Raw genomic sequence first — 18,437 nt, 5'->3', positions numbered from 1 at the left:
TATTTATATACAGTATATTACTATTCTACTGACAATAGGCAACGGATCTTTTAGTAAGACATTTTTTACTGAAATTTCACTACTGTAACAACACACACTAAATATAAAATTAATTTTACCTCAAAATTATATTACAAAACCGCATATTTATATTAGTGGAAAGATTTCTCTCTTTTAAATTTATACCAATTTTTGTCACTATTTGAAGCCAGGGTGAAGCAGTGCTAGCTATATTATAATAAGAGGAAAACATGCCTTTGACATGCCTTTGGATGTCAGATTTGGAATTGAAATATTTTTTAGTTTAGCCAATCATAACAAAAGATTAGCTCATGCAGAAGAACATTCTGTCATCATTCATTGATCTTAAAGTTTTTATACACCTGTATGACTTTCTTATATATCTTATAAGATATTATGGGAAAGAACAATGTCCAAGCAATGTCCAAACACTGAGACATTTTAAAACTTCTTTTGTCACCAAGAAGAAAAGTCTTAAAATGTTCAGGAAAACCATAAAATTAACAAAAAGTGAATGATATGACCACTTTAACTGCAGTCTTGAAAGCAGTGACCACACAGTGATCTTAGACCACATTTATTTCTTTCCTTAACATGTCACACCCACCCTAAATTTCTGTTAAGGGAAATTAAAGTTGCCGACGTACAGAAATAGTCTGAAAACAGTTTCTGTTTCTACATCATAAACATCAACACCAGGGACTTTGATTGGATCCTCGCAGCTGTTTTATTACATACACTATTGAATTCAGTGAGTCAGTCTCTCATTTGTGCTGTGAGCTTTTATCCTTGGTACCAGCCCACAAACTAGGCCACAGAGATTAACCCTGCGATTCCACGGCTATAAATAAACACCTTCAAGCAGAACATACTGTATTTTCATAGAGTGCCATTCTTTTTTAAACCACAGGGATTTTTATGGGGAGGTTTTGATTAAACTCAATCGCCTTCATGGGTAAATATGGCAGCTGTCTTCAACGTTTATATAATCCTTACGTAATATCTCCTGCGTGTTTGATTCATAGCTATAAAAGTGCAGTGATTGCTAACAAAATCAAGTCTTGTGAAGTCATATAATAGTTTTATGTGATTTAACGCTATTCAGTGACAGTCTACTCTCCAGTCAGCAATTAACTGAAGAATCACTGAGACCAGATCAGTGAATCACTGAGTCACTGAGCTGAGTTTGAAAACTGAATCAGTAAACGAATCGCTCTTTTGAAACAATTCTTTTCAGCGATCTGGTTCGCAAATCAAACTGAATACTTTGTGAATAAAACGAACTGATTCAATAATGAATTAGAACTCAATGGTCCTTCAAAAGTTCACATTTGGGTGTTTTTATGAAACTGGATGTGGTTATACAAGAAACCAGTGACCGTGTATAGAATCACATTTGCTCTTTCAGTAACGTTTATCCTAAAACACATCTTTCTCAAAAAAAGAGAACCGCCACAGCTATGAATCTCATTTAAGAACCTTCTTATGCCTTTCTTGAAGTACTCACAACCAAGCTTAATTGCAAACAAATGTTAAAACGAATAAAATAAGATAAAAGTATTCAACATAGAAAATAAATATTAAAAATACACAAGAGGTCAATGTCCTTAGGACTTCATTGACTTGTGTCAATTTGCAATTTGAGTTGAACTGTATGAAACAAGTCAAATCCAGACCAATGTCATTCCATATACTCAAGATTTGAATCTACTCCAACATGAATAGTGAGAAATACAATACAGCAATTGGATTAGTTATTGTGTGCAGTGCTGTTTAATGTGTCCATCAACTGATCTCTCAAGTGATCACTCATCTGTGTCCTTTATGATGTCACATGGCCTCATACTGATTGATGATAGTAATCAAACGTTCTCATTAATGCATTAATGGAAACTCTCCTGCTTCCCAGAACTGCTGCTAATGACCTGTATTTGGGAAGACGGAGAGACAGAGACCCGCTCCTTTAGATTAATGTTGCACAGCCTATAGGGGCGCAATGACATCATCGCATCATTGTTGAATTTTTGCTATAAATACTAACCTGTGCTAAGAAAATTAATGTATTAACTGGTTGGATATATTGATTTTATTTTTATAGAAAATTTATGTATTTATTCATTTTTTCTACAAAAAAAATAAATAAATACTATTACTATTATCATTATTTATTTTGTTTAATTGTCTATTATTGTTTTTTTAATAGAAATGAATGTATTTTTATTATTGTCATGATTTCTCATTAAAATTAATTTATTATTATTATTATTTATTTTTACAGTTTATTTCATTTCAGTGGTAAATGTTTTTCTTGAATAAAGGTGCGGTTACAGCACATCATCTACTAGTAGGGGTTAACTGCTAATGCTAACCTGATCTCTCATTTTATTAAATTTTTTATTGAAAATTACCTTTTTTTTCAGATTATTATCCTTTTTAATGTTATTTAAATGGAGAATGATGTTTCTTGCATAAGAGTAGACACATCATCTGCCAGTAGGGGCTTACCAGAGCTCATAATCTCACTAAAAACAAATGGCTTGTGGTCGCTTTGTCACTGCAAATGCCGTGAATGCCCCATGATTGTTGTGTTTGGGAGTCTTCTGGTAGGGTTCACATACTACAAAACAACTGTGACATTCACTCACCGGTCAGAAAATCACACCGTATAAACTTTACACAGCCAGAAAAGATGGCTCTATTCCAGCACAAAGAATTACCAGAGAAATATTTTTCCCAGGAGCCTATTGTATTTCTTAGAGCAAACCTCATATCCCATGAGTATGTCTATAAAAACATGACCTTCACTTTTCTCAGTCAGTCTGGTGGAGGCCCATTGATCTAAATCCTCTTAATACCAGACAGACCTGCTTCACTCCAAACTCTCCTCCTGTCTCAAGCACAACAGCAACCCACGGAGGAATCACGTCCCACGAAAGCAGGTTTGTGCATGACATAGACAAACAATTAGTCTCTGCTCAGAATGACAAGCAATGGCACCATTTGTCACCCACAATGCCTCTGGGATTGGGCATCAGAGACGTGATGTGTACCACAATCATGCAACTGTGGGCATCTAATGCAGGATTGCTCTCTCGAGTCGCTCCAGACTGTATGCTACACCGCTTGATGTGGAATGAGCCAAAATGGTCGGCTAGTCTAACAGCGACCAACAAGCTGATTGGTGATGTCCCAAGTTACCTGAGAGCCCAAAGCATTTCCACAGTGCATTTTTTCAGCAACTTTGGTTCCGGATGTGTTTTCCATTCCTTTTCCATTCCAAGCCATGAACCAAACCAACCATCTATGAGGAGAACTACTAAATTATATGGAACAAAACATTTATTTTAAAATCAGACAAAAAGACAAAGGTACAGGACTGAATTCAATGGTTTTAGTGAGTAAAAGGACTACAATCCCATGAAGCAATGTTAATGACAAATTAAAAACAATGGAGAAAAATACGGTTGAGAATAATAATAATAAAAAAAAAAAACAATTGCTTGATTAAACCATTGATTCCATTACTTCACTCACATTACTTCATTATAGTGGGCAGGGCACTAAAGAGTTAATTTGGAGTGATAAGCTAGCTTCTGTTCTCTGATTGGTGGATATTTCTTTACAGAATCATGGGTAATGATCTTTTCTTTTCCATCTTTTCGATCTAATGTCTTCACCTGGAATTCCACTATTGAACACATTTTTATACCGATGGTTGCAATCTTTTTTTACACCAACTGTTGCACTCTATTGGCTAGCGGTGCAATGTATAACAAAACTCACAGTTTGGAACATATTATGGTGTTTCAGTCACAGTTAAGATCATTTTTTAGATAAGTAAAAATGGGGGGGGGGGGGGGGGGGGGAATGGAACAAATGTCTACTTTTAAGTGTTCATTGTACAAAATAAATGAATCTTACTGATGTTAAGATGAATCTTTGTTAAAGTTGTTTGTGTTTTGTTGTTTGATTAAGGTAACTCACACCGACAGCAGCAGCTATAGCTGCTCTCACTTTAAGACCTAATGAATGGATCCGATATACTGACTGTTTATGTTTATGGATAATAAATTGCTGAGAAGACTATTTTGAGATCATTTGAGTATATTCGTCCATTCAAACTCAAGGAGTTGTGAAAGAGAGTTGAATTCTGTGATTGAAGTGCCAAAACTAAGTTCTCTTTCACAGTACGATGTTTTAAAATTACTTGAATATTTAAACAATAGATTTCTTGTCTCTGTGTATTTTAATTAGATTCGATTTTCCAAACTAATCATTTAATGTACTGGTTTAGCATACACTTATTGGATTAGCCTGTTAGCTTAGTCTACAGTATTACCCTGTGTAAAAAATATGTGCTAAGCTAATGTGTTTAGCATGTGGCAGTCAAAGCAATCTGGTCTACAACGCACTAAAATGAACCTTTGCAATAGGTCAACAAATTACGCAATCGGAATAATAACTAAAGATGCGATCACGTTAATGAAATTTCAGCAGAATTTCATAACCAAAAATGGGTCAATTGTCTGTTGTTAATAGTGTAGCTATGTTTAAAGTACATCTCACATTTTCAATTTTGTGTTGGTTAACGTGACGAATTTGTGTGAAATCTGGTAGGGGAATATTTCGCCCTCACATAAAATTCCTAATCATGTGGAGTAATAAAGAATTAACCAAAATTTGCTACACGGTAAATGTGACTATATTTTGATGTTATTCTAAGCTACTATGTTTTACACGTACAATGTTGTTTGATAAGGCATTACAAACGGCAGACAGAACTCAGTGGATGTTGTGCTTTTGTGACGATATGTCAAGATCAAAACAATTAGAGCGCAAGAGTCTTTGTCCTGCTGTGCTCCATCTAGCTGTTAAACTGGAATCATGCTAAGTTAAATAAAGTCATTAATTAATCACACTCATTTCGTTCCAAACCCATACGATCTTCATTCATCTTCATAACATAAATTAAGATATTTTTGATGAATTCAAAGAGCTCTCTAACTTGCATAGACAGCAATGCAACTGACACATTCTAGACTACAAGGTAGTAAGGACATTGATAAAATAGTCCGTGTGACATCATGGTTCAACTGTAATTTTATGAAGCTATGAGAATACTTCTTGTGCACAAAGAAAACAAAAATAATGACTTTATTCAACATTTATTTTTCTCTTTTGTGTCAGTCTTCATCTTCATCATAAAATTAAGGTTGAAAAGATGTCACGTGAACTATTTTAACTCCTTACTAACACCTTTCTGGGCCTAGGACATGTCAGTTTGCTGTCTACATGGTAAGAAAGCACTATGATTTCATCAAAAATAACAAAATTTTTTTAGTCTTACGGGTTTGAAATGAAATTAGGGTGAGTAATTAATGACGGAATTTTCATTTTTGGATGAACTATCTCTTTAAGCATTCGTCACTTCCTCACTTCCTCAAAATCAATTATTCAACTAATCTATAGTTTGGCTACTACAGAAGAAGTTCGTGTTTGAGATATCACATATTAAATACAGATATCCTACCCGCACTGGTGTTCGTGACTGTACTGTAATAACCCGACAGGAAGTCACTGATGCTCACAATTTTCTCAACTCTCTAACGACACATAATGGCTTCAGATAACTGCTGCCAGCACTGTCATTTAGTGGTAACTGGGAAACTAAAAAGAGTTCCTCAAAGGCGGAAACGGATACCATCCTCAGATGAGGGAAAAAGCAATGATGCTCTTAGCACAGAGGCAACAAAAGTGGAAATGAAACTGAGAGGTCAAAGTCTTCTATATGGAACTGATGTATCATGTGGCCAATGGGCGTTACAGCTCATCTATAAAGTGCCATTAATTCAAGACCCCGTCAACGGTCTGTAATCCTGCTAATGGTTTGGGTGCCCATTACCATCAATCCTCCATCAAAGCGTTTCCCTTTGCCTCGCACCTACATCTCTCCACCTGAAGGATTCAGAGTCTGTCAGAACGGCCAGATCTCACAAAACCACAAGCCAAACCTTGTGATACCATTAAGAAAAGAATTGCTCTAAATTCAAGCGATACCAACCTGTGTTTGCTTCGCTTTGCTAACCCTAGCTGTGAACATCTGCCTGATCTCAGGGCTGTTATTCGGCCGGATATCACCTGTGCTCACTCCTATAAATAACACGGCCTCTGAGAGCTGTCAGGGACCGGCCATCCATTCCCCAGAAGCAACTGTGGCTGACGCTCAACACAACATTCAGTTGCCAACACACCAGAGAAAGGCAAAAACAGACAACATAACCATGCTAAGGATAGAGCAGTCACAAAAAAATTAGAGATTTGACTATAGGACAATTTTACAGATTATTTTGTTTTTCGGTAAAGTTCCATTTTATATACTATATATATATATATATATATATATATATATATATATATATATATTTTATTTATTCATATATTTTAAATATACATTTTATATATTGTATACATTTTAGCCAATATTTAATTTCACATGCTTTTTCTTTTAGTTTATTTTATATTTTTAGTTAGGACTCCAGCAAGACATTATCATAATTACCTCAGTTAAATTTACATTAAATTAGAATATAATTGTATATTATCATACGGACACATCCATTTCACACTTTCCACGCCACTGACAAGTTTTTACGGCTTTTCATGTTTTCACTGTTATACACTCAGGGGCGCTATTACACATCTTCTGAACGAGTACAAAACCACCAGAAAAAAAAACAAAAAAAAAAACAAGAACAGGACAGAAAAACGAGTGATCTGATTTACATTTACATTTAGTTATTTTGCAGATGCTTTTATCCAAAGCGACTTACAATTGGGGGAGCGATTCTTCTTAAAGAGGCAAACATACACAGGAGGTGCTTGTAATACCAAGTTTTAGACATTGTTCAAATAAGTACAAGCTAGAAAAAGAAGGAATAAAGATGAATTTTTAAGATGAAGCCAAGTATTTCGAAAGAGATGAGTTTTCAGCTGTCGCTTGAAAATTGTCAGGGATTCAGCATTCCGGATAGTGGTGGGAAGATCATTCCACCAGCCAGGAATGGTGAGCGAGAATGTTCTGGAAAGTGATTTTGAGCCTCTCTGTGGTGGTACCATGAGGCGTCGTTCACTAGTGGATCTCAGACTTCTGGAAGGGATGTAGAATCGTAATAGTGAGTGGAAGTAGGTGGGTGCAGAGCCTGTGGCTGTCCTATATGCAGGCATCAATGTCTTGAACTTGATGCGAGCCGCAACCGGTAGCCAGTGCAAGGAGATAAAGAGAGCTGTAACATGTGCTCTTTTGGGTTCATTGAAGACCAGTTGTGCCGCTACATTCTGAATCATTTGTAAAGGTTTGATTGTGCTTGATGGAAGTCTCTTATGTAAACAGATAAAAATGAAAAATAATGTGATCATCAGCAATCGACAGCATATAAATGAAAACTGCATAATGTTACAGAGTAAACTGTTGATCCAGGAAGTAGTATATCTCTGTGCAAGCTTTGGAGGTATTGATGGAAGTGGTTTACTGGATTTATACTTTGATAATCATACTGAAAATTACCCAGATGTAGTTTTTGATAAAAATGCGATTTTCTCAACTTTTTGCTCATAATTATGCATTTTTATGAAACATACCTATATTCAAGTGCTTTAAAAAAAAATGTGTATTTATACAAATATAGTGTATTTATCTAAGAAAGTTCTGTAACTACAGGTAACTACATGGGGTAGGGTTAGGTTTAGGGGTAGGTTCAGGGTTAGTACCTAGTTATTACATAGTTATTGAGGAACAGGACTGTAAAGTGCTACCAAAAATTCTACAGATTTTGTTGTTATAGCCTAAATTAAAGTTGTAAACTATCAGCATTGTTGTTATTGTTAACTACAACTATAAATCTGCAGGTGAAATCAAGCTGAAACAAAAATAAATATTAGATGAAAAAGTTAAAACTGAAAAAAAATGCTAAATGGAATATAAAGCTAAAATAAAGCTTTATATAAAATAAAAATATATGAAAAAAGAAATATATGAAAATATAAATATAAAATCTAATTCAAAATCTTAATACTTTTTAAATAACTTAAAAAAAGAATTTTACATAAATTTAAAAAGTCACAAATAAAACAAGAAATGCAAGTGCTGTCATTTATCACTGGCTTAACATTATTCTTTAAACACTATTTTATATTACATTTTATAACACTGTTAAATTTAATCTTTGGCAAATGTTACCTTTTATGCTGTACATTAAAGTGTTGTGATGCCCAATTTCAGTAAGCATTTCAAACAATTACTTGCATTTCTAGCATGTATTTATATATTTTAGCATTTAAAAATAATAATAATAATAATAATAATAATATCGGTGCATCCCTATGAAACTAGTTGAAAATATTATAATACTTTAACATCAAGTAACCTCAGTGCACACTTGAAATGATCCAGGTTAAATCGTATTTAATGATGGTTTCTTTCCAGATGAGCACGAAAAATGCTGAGAGGGATCAGGCCTGGCCTTTGTGAAGGTCAGTTGAATTTTTCCACAGACTCAGTAAAGCGTTTCAGTATGCACCTGACTTTAAGCACAGGGGTATTGTCATGCTGGAACCGCCACAAGTGGCTTGAATCCGTCTACAACCAGAGGCACCGCAGCGGCACGTTGTCTCTGAATGTTTCCTTACACGGACAATCAGCTGCTGTGAGCAATACTAGACTTCAGCAAAGGTAAGACGGGAAAAATAACTCGCTATCCTACTTTATTTACTGTGCAGTAGCTGTATAGTTGTCTGGCTAGTGAGTGTGAGAGCCCTGTGTTTACCCGGACCTGAGAGCGTCAACAAACCTCTGCCACTGACCTGCAGAATATTCCCAGCTCGCCATTATTATTTAAAAAGGTGCATCTAATTCTCCTGCATTCATACTGATTTCTGCAACAGCTCTGGTTCATTATTCTGCATGCGCTGGTTTGGTTGACGGGCCTCATGGGCTGAAATGCCCACCGTTCTGAGCACTGCGTTAAATCCTGTGCTTTCCCAAATAAGCAGCTTAGGAGAAAACCTTTTTAGTTTATCTCACATGAATAATCATGACAATAATGTCACTTTAATGGAGACGGATAAACCATCCAATTTAACACATCATCATCCAACTGTTTGGTATGGAAGCTTGTTTCCTTTACGCAAAAAAAAAAAAAAAAAAAAAAAAAAAAGTCAAATTAAAAGTGTTAATTGCTTTTCATCTCACAATTCTGATTCTTACATCTTGTAATTTTAACCTTTTTTTTTTTTGCTCAGAATTCAGATTCTTGGAATTCAGATATTTTTTCCGTCACACACACACACACACACACACACAAAAGGTAATAGCAACTTTATATCTCAGTTCAGACTATTATTCTCGCAATTTCAAGTTTATATCTCACAATTCTGATTTTGCAGTTTGGACATTTTTCTTGGAATTCAGTCTTTACACTCACAAATATGAATTTTTTTCTTAAAATTCTAAGTTTATATATGGCAATAATTTTTGTTTGTTTGTTTTGCTACAATAAATAAATAAATTAATTAATAAAAAATAGAAATAAAAAGGTGTTTGCAAAATTTTGTGTTTGTATACGTTTTGTTATTAACGTAATTATATTTGGGGATTTGTTTGTGATTGTATACGTTTTGTTATTAACGTAATTATATTTGGGGATTTGTTTGTGATTGTATACGTTTTGTTATTAACGTAATTATATTTGGGGATTTGTTTGTAATTGTATATGTTTTGTTATTAACGTAATTATATTTGGGGATTTGTTTGTGATTGTATACGTTTTGTTGTTAACGCAATTATATTTGGGGATTTGTTTGTGACTGTATATGTTTTGTTATTAATGCAATTATATTTGGGGATTTGTTTGTGTTTGTATATGTTTTGTTATTAACGTAATTATATTTGGGGATTTGTTTGTGATTGTATACGTTTTGTTATTAATGCAATTATATTTGGGGATTTGTTTGTGATTGTATACGTTTTGTTATTAACGTAATTATATTTGGGGATTTGTTTGTGATTGTATACGTTTTGTTATTAATGTAATTATATTTGGGGATTTGTTTGTGTTTGTATATGTTTTGCTATTAATGCAATTATATTTGGGGATTTGTTTGTGTTTGTATATGTTTTGCTATTAATGCAATTATATTTGGGGATTTGTTTGTGTTTGTATATGTTTTGTTATTAACGTAATTATATTTGGGGATTTGTTTGTGATTGTATACGTTTTGTTATTAACGTAATTATATTTGGGGATTTGTTTGTGATTGTATACGTTTTGTTATTAACGTAATTATATTTAGGGATTTGTTTGTGATTGTATACGTTTTGTTATTAATGTAATTATATTTGGGGATTTGTTTGTGTTTGTATATGTTTTGCTATTAATGCCATTATATTTGGGGATTTGTTTGTGTTTGTATATGTTTTGCTATTAATGCCATTATATTTGGGGATTTGTTTGTGTTTGTATACATTTTTGTTATTAACGCAATTATATTTGGGGATTTGTTTGTGTTTGTATGTGTTTTGTTATTAATGCAATTATATTTGGGGGTTTGTTTGTGTTTGTATGTGTTTTGTTATTAACGTAATTATATTTGGGGATTTGTTTGTGATTCTATACGTTTCGTTATTAACGGAATTATATTTGGGGGTTTGTTTGTGTTTGTATGTGTTTTGTTATTAACGTAATTATATTTGGGGGTTTGTTTGTCTTTGTATACATTTTGTTATTAATGCATTTATATTTGGTGATTTGTTTGTGTTTGTATACATTTTGTTATTAACGCAATTATATTTGGGGATTTGTTTGTGTTTGTATACATTTTGTTATTAACGCAATTATATTTGGGGATTTGTTTGTCTTTGTATACATTTTGTTATTAATGCAATTATATTTGGTGATTTGTTTGTGTTTGTATACATTTTGTTATTAACGCAATTATATTTGGAGGTTTGTTTGTGATTCTATACGTTTTGTTATTAACGTAATTATATTTGGGGATTTGTTTGTGTTTGTATGTGTTTTGTTATTAATGCAATTTTATTTGGGGATTTGTTTGTGTTTGTATGTGTTTTGTTATTAATGCAATTATATTTGGGGATTTGTTTGTGTTTGTATACATTTTGTTATTAACGCAATTATATTTGGGGATTTGTTTGTGTTTGTTTACATTTTGTTATTAATGCAATTATATTTGGGGATTTGTTTGTGTTTGTTTACATTTTGTTAATAATGCAATTATATTTGGGGATTTGTTTGTGTTTGTATGTGTTTTGTTATTAACGTAATTATATTTGGTGATTTGTTTGTGTTTGTTTACATTTTGTTATTAACGCAATTATATTTGGGGATTTGTTTGTGTTTGTTTACATTTTGTTATTAATGCAATTATATTTGGGGATTTGTTTGTGTTTGTATACATTTTGTTATTAACGTAATTATATTTGGGGATTTGTTTGTGTTTGTATACATTTTTGTTATTAACGTAATTATATTTGGGGATTTGTTTGTGTTTGTATACATTTTGTTATTAACGCAATTATATTTGGGGATTTGTTTGTGTTTGTTTACATTTTGTTATTAATGCAATTATATTTGGGGATTTGTTTGTGTTTGTTTACATTTTGTTAATAATGCAATTATATTTGGGGATTTGTTTGTGTTTGTATGTGTTTTGTTATTAACGTAATTATATTTGGTGATTTGTTTGTGTTTGTATACATTTTGTTATTAACGCAATTATATTTGGGGATTTGTTTGTGTTTGTTTACATTTTGTTATTAATGCAATTATATTTGGGGATTTGTTTGTGTTTGTATACATTTTGTTATTAACACAATTATATTTGGGGATTTGTTTGTGTTTGTTTACATTTTGTTATTAATGCAATTATATTTGGGGATTTGTTTGTGTTTGTTTACATTTTGTTATTAGTGCAATTATATTTGGGGATTTGTTTGTGTTTGTATACATTTTGTTATTAACACAATTATATTTGGGGATTTGTTTGTCTTTGTATACATTTTGTTATTAACGTAATGATATTTGGGGGTTTGTTTGTGATTGCATACGTTTTGTTATTAACGTAATTATATTTGGGGGTTTGTTTGTGTTTGTATACGTTTTGTTATTAACGTAATTATATTTGGGGGTTTGTTTGTGTTTGTATACGTTTTGTTATTAACTTAATTATATTTGGGGGTTTGTTTGTGTTTGTATACGTTTTGTTATTAACAATTATATTTGGGGGTTTGTTTGTGTTTGTATACGTTTTGTTATTAACAATTATATTTGGGGGTTTGTTTGTGTTTGTATGTGTTTTGTTATTAACTTAATTATATTTGGGGGTTTGTTTGTGATTCTATACGTTTCGTTATTAACGTAATTATATTTGGGGATTTGTTTGTGATTCTATACGTTTTGTTATTAACGTTATTATATTTGGGGATTTGTTTGTGTTTGGATACATTTTGTTATTAACGTAATGATATTTGGGGGTTTGTTTGTGTTTGTTTACATTTTGTTATTAATGCAATTATATTTGGGGATTTGTTTGTGTTTGTTTACATTTTGTTATTAATGCAATTATATTTGGGGATTTGTTTGTGTTTGTATACATTTTGTTATTAACACAATTATATTTGGGGATTTGTTTGTCTTTGTATACATTTTGTTATTAACGTAATGATATTTGGGGGTTTGTTTGTGATTGCATACGTTTTGTTATTAACGTAATTATATTTGGGGGTTTGTTTGTGTTTGTATACGTTTTGTTATTAACGTAATTATATTTGGGGGTTTGTTTGTGTTTGTATACGTTTTGTTATTAACGTAATTATATTTGGGGGTTTGTTTGTGTTTGTATACGTTTTGTTATTAACAATTATATTTGGGGGTTTGTTTGTGTTTGTATACGTTTTGTTATTAACAATTATATTTGGGGGTTTGTTTGTGTTTGTATGTGTTTTGTTATTAACTTAATTATATTTGGGGGTTTGTTTGTGATTCTATACGTTTCGTTATTAACGTAATTATATTTGGGGATTTGTTTGTGATTCTATACGTTTTGTTATTAACGTTATTATATTTGGGGATTTGTTTGTGTTTGTATACGTTTTATTATTAACGTAGTTATATTTAGGGGTTTGTGATTGTATATGTTTTGTTATTAACACAATTATATTTGGGGATTTGTTTGTGATTGTATACGTTTTGTTTTTAAATGTAATTATATTTGGGGTTTGTTTGTGTTTGTATACGTTTTGTTATTAACGTAATTATATTTGGGGATTTGTTTGTGATTGTATACGTTTTGTTTTTAAATGTAATTATATTTGGGGTTTGTTTGTGTTTGTATACGTTTTGTTATTAACGTAATTATATTTGGGGATTTGTTTCACTTTGTTGTTTGAAATAGTTTTTGTAAACAATTACATAAAATCATAAGATGCGTTTTGCTTAGCTGATTTAGAATTCAGATTTGCTCACAAATAAGAGTTTTCATTTAATAATTCTGAATTTTTTACCCAAGTTTTCATCTCATGATTTTGATTAAAATGTAATTAAAAGGTGATTGCACATTTTTTTCTCACAATTCTGACTATCTCAGAATCATTTTTTCTCAAAATTACGAGTTTATATGACAGTTAAGACTTTTCTTCTCAAAATAGCAAATTTATATCTCACAATTTTGAATTTATATCTTACAGTTCTGACTTCAGTATTCAGAGTAAAAAATGTGAGATATGAATTCAGAAGTCAAAGTCAGAATTGTGAGATAAAAAGTCATTAAGTTTTTTAGATTAAAAAAAAAACTTCAGCTTAGTCTAATATATTGGCAAAAAAAAGGCAGAAATACAATGTAATTCCCCAAATTCACTTCTTTTCTTTTATCCAGTAAGTTGAGCAACAGTTCAATCCAGTATTCAGCGACTTTGAATATTAATGAGCACTTTAACTCGAGCCATGAAATCGTGGGCTAAATCTTGTCAGATATTACAGCTGATATTAAAATATGACAGTAAAACAGTTTGTTCATTCCACAAAATTGCATGTTACAGAAAATGGTCCAGGCCAGCATGTGCTAATTAAGAGCTTCAGTGAAAGTATGAGAACTTCTTATTAAGAACTTACACAGCTGACGACAAACAAAAGTGCGATAATGAGTCATTGTCCAACGTAAAATGACAAAAATAAAACGACAAGCATGATACTCATACCTCTGGTTTCCATGGCAATTTTTTGTGCTTCTGTATGATGAACTTGCGGATTTCAGCTTGATCTTTATCATGAAGGGTTCCAGCGTTGGGCTCATCTTCCTGCTAGAAAGAAACAGAGACGGCCATTTACATAAATAATGATGTAATTAAATGAATAACTCATCATGCTATTTTCTAATATATTTTAAAATATTCACATTAACATTTTACTGACGTGTTTATATATATGTATGTATGTATATCTGTGTGTGTGCGTTTATATTCCAAAAAAATAGATTTTTATTATATACATTTTTATGTGTATACAAACATTTTAATATGTATTTTTAAATTTGTATTTATTTATAAAGAAAAATTAAAATGAGAAAAGGTGACAGATGGGTCACATTATCTTCCAAAATATTTATAAAAATAATATATATAAAAATAAATAATCAGAAAGAAAAAAATTAAGATTTGCATATTACTTTTGTTACTTTTATTAAATGTATATCAAATGTATAAATACTGTAATGTAAGTCTCCATTGAGAATAATAAAAGTTACAAAGAAAAAACTCTAAAATAAAATTAAAATAAAATGGATGCACAATATGGGGTGAAAATGTGCATGAAATGTCATGAAAAAACATTTTATAATATATGTTAATGATCATTATGATTCTAAGTTTTCCTAATACAAAATATAATTATGTATGTTTTTTTAATTTCTTGGGGTTAAATTTGACCTGGACATGTTTATGACATTAGAAAGCAGCACAGATATTAATACGGTCTGTCAGACATGCAGGAGCTTTTCTTTGGTGAGTTCATCGGCAAAGAAACAGAGCGCTCTTCTGTTCTCTTCTCTTCAGCTCTCAGTTCATTTCTCTCCATATTAATCTCCTGCTTCAGTCATGTGTCACATGTCAATGTTCAGCGCTAATTGAAAATTGCACCGAAGCATCACAAAACCCGATTAGGAGTGGCTTAAAGTCAATACTGTCGAAGAGAAGTCACAGTAATAAAGGCCTTTATATATCGTGTTAGTTATTATGCGTCTCATTTGACAGCTGGAATGACTGGTTATGTTCACAAACCCATAAGTATAAGTGTATAAGTATCTATACTGTGAATGCATATGTTCTCTATGCAAACAAGATCTGGATGACCTGAGCATATTATGATAGGAATTCTATCCCAGAATGCAATGCACTTAAATTGACCTTGTATTCCCTTCATGTTATCCATAATCCCTTCACATTAAACATTAAAAATTAATTATTTTTCTTTGTAAAATAAAAACTGGATGCAAATGTTTGAATTATGCAAGTAATGAGGTCATGCGACAACAAAGTAGCACAATAATGATTAAAAGATGTATTTTTTCATAAGGGTCAATGGTAAACAAAAGTGTCCATGATAAAGGAGAAATATTTGAAAAATTACATTCAAGTTCTTAGAAATGTACAATTTGTATGCTGTTTCTACATTGTGTTGAACACTTTTTCTTACGATTTAATAAAATTCTAATGAAATATCTGTAAAAAAAAAACATGTGATGTAAACAAGTAAAAAGCAACATTTCATAACACTTTTAATACATGTGAGTTTACTCAATCATAATGTTTTTGTATAGTGTATGTGTAAACCTTTGTAGGTAGTGTACAGTTTATATGAAATTAATTTTTTATTTCTGAATTATCAATATATCCAAACCAATGACCGATAATGCATTTCACATAATATTATTTTCAAAGTAATAGTATCCAGTATTTCTGCAGTAAGATACTATTTGATTTTAAATGTTGTGACGAGAGGGGCGGGGCCAAAAGCCATGGGAACGAAACGAGGCCGGTAGAGAATGAGAATGCGCGACATCTGCGCCACTCAACGGTCTCAAGTCCCACGGAGGAGCTCTGGAAAGATAAAAGGAGGGGTGTCGAGAGTATTGGACGAGAGAGGACCAGGGCTGTTATTTAGTTTTTTGGTTATGTTCTTGCGTGGCAGTCGTCCGCAAGGGGCTGTCGCGCTCTTTTGTCTTTCATTTATTATTAAAGTTTTATTTAAATGTTTGCCAGTTCCCGCCTCCTTCTTCCAACAGTCATTGTCTTTCTGCTTGTTACAACCAAATATTAAGAATCAAAACAACAAGAAAACAACAAAAGGCAAACCCTCCAGACCAAAACATGAGCACATTTCTAAACACATTGAGTTTAAGATGACGTGCACAGCCGCACTCATTAAAACAAAAGCGGTCTTCAAATTAAAACTTCTTGCACTCAAGTACTGATCCGTAACCAGCTTCCATCTTCAAAACCACACCCTCATCTAATATTACAATCACAGCAAAACTGATCTGAAGTCAGATCTCCTCTCAAGACAAAGGGACAAACACCACACAAGTTCTGAGATGGATCCCATGTGGGTTTGCAAGTACGAGACCAGAATATAAACGAGGTTAATTAATTCTCCTCGTTCAGGGGTAAACAGGCTCACTCTAGGAGCAGGAGACTGGGGCACATTTTTCACGTCCGGTTATCCGGCGGAATGACAAAACACAGCCCCTCCACAAATCAAATTTTAATTTTCTCTGCCCTGTAACGTGGAGGATAATGACCCGAACGATCGGTTTCATCAGTCATCTTCATCTCCGCTCTGATGAACTACAAACACTAGCTGGAGTGAGAAATGGAAAGGTGTTTAGATGATGCACACAAGGTTAATGCATTCATCTGACTACGAACAACAGCATGCTACACGTTCACAAAAAACTTGCTTGTTTATGATTTGTCTTCATGCAATGCATTGAACAACAAGTTATGGATAAATAGGCTTTGGCTACATTTACCTCAATTTCAAGTTCACCGATCAGTTCAGATCAGTGACTGGTGAAGTTAGTCTAGCAGATTTGTCAATATATTGGACTTCAAAATGGAACAGTAGAAACTCAAGAGCTGTTAACTGGATGACTGGTCAATTCTTAACCAGTAAAGGCTATTGGGAAATGCCCAACTCATCTTGTGCAAACACACCCGAAGGACACACAATGGAAGACAGTGCTAATGGGTTATTGTTGAAAGTGATATTTATAATACTTGGGACAGCAGCTGCAAATTGCTGGTGATAATTGATTTAACTGGCTGGTAATTAATAATTAAGTAAACAGGAGAAGATCAGGAAGAGATTACAACAAGCTTGAATTATATGGATTCACAAGTTGTCAGCTGGGAGTATACAACTTCTATTGAAGGGATAGAAGAATGGTTTAATCACAGAATGGATGAATAGATGGGCAGTTTGATGAATGGAATGTATCAAGGGAATAATGAAAGAATGGATGGATAGAGACACGAATTAATGGATGGATGGATGGACGGATAGATGAAAAGAGAGATGGAGACCAATTAATCAATGGATGGATGGAGATATTAACAGATGGATAGGTGAAAGTAGGGATGGAGGCATAAATTAGTCAATGGATCTATGTAGCAATGGATGGATAAAAGAGAATAAATAGATGGATGATGCAGACAAATTAATGGATGGATACAGGGCCAGTTTGATGAAAGGAAGGAAGTAGCAAAGGATGATGAATTAATTGATAGATAGATGACAATGTAAGAAGGGATGGATGAATGATGGAGACATGAACTACTGAATGTATAGTTAAAAGTGTAGTTTGATTAAAGGATGAATGAAGTGAGGGATGATGAAAGAATGGACTGATGGATGGATGGTTGATGGAGATATGAATCAATGGATGTTTGGATTGATGGATGGATGATAGAGACAAGAATTCATGTATGGACAGAAAGGCAGTGTAATGAAAGGGTGAATGTAGTGAGGGATGGAGGAAAAAGAATGGATGGGTGAAAGGAGGTATGTAGATATGGATGATGGATAGATGGAGACATTAATGGATGAATAGATGGATGAAAGGAGGGATGAAAACATGAATTAATTCATGAATAGGTGAAGAATGACAAAGTGAGAGATGCATGGATAGATGGATGTAGTGAGGGATGGGTGCAAATGCATGAATGGATAGATGGATATAAATCAATGGGTCTAACAGAATGGCTGGAAAAATAGATGGATGGAGACATGGATTATTGGATGCATGGACAGAAGGGCCGTTTAATGAATGCAGAGATGGAGCGATGGATG

At 32.8% G+C, this 18,437-nt stretch overlaps 1 protein-coding gene across 2 annotated transcripts in view; it reads right to left on the bottom strand.

Moving 5' to 3' along the window:
• The window catches only part of LOC132124869 (N-acetyl-beta-glucosaminyl-glycoprotein 4-beta-N-acetylgalactosaminyltransferase 1-like), a 162,702-nt gene that overhangs the window by 70,101 nt on the left and 74,164 nt on the right, over positions 1-18,437 (bottom strand). Inside the window, exon 3 of one of the 2 annotated variants that reach the window (XM_059536013.1) lies at positions 14,291-14,392. In XM_059536013.1, the coding sequence (XP_059391996.1) occupies positions 14,291-14,392 (102 nt within the window). The remainder of the gene's footprint in view (positions 1-14,290; positions 14,393-18,437) is intronic. The other variant, XM_059536014.1, reaches the window with a different exon arrangement.

Source organism: Carassius carassius, chromosome 43, assembly GCF_963082965.1.
Source record: "Carassius carassius chromosome 43, fCarCar2.1, whole genome shotgun sequence".
NCBI classification, from domain to species: Eukaryota; Metazoa; Chordata; class Actinopteri; order Cypriniformes; family Cyprinidae; genus Carassius; species Carassius carassius.
This window is presented reverse-complemented; position numbering and strand designations above follow the sequence as displayed.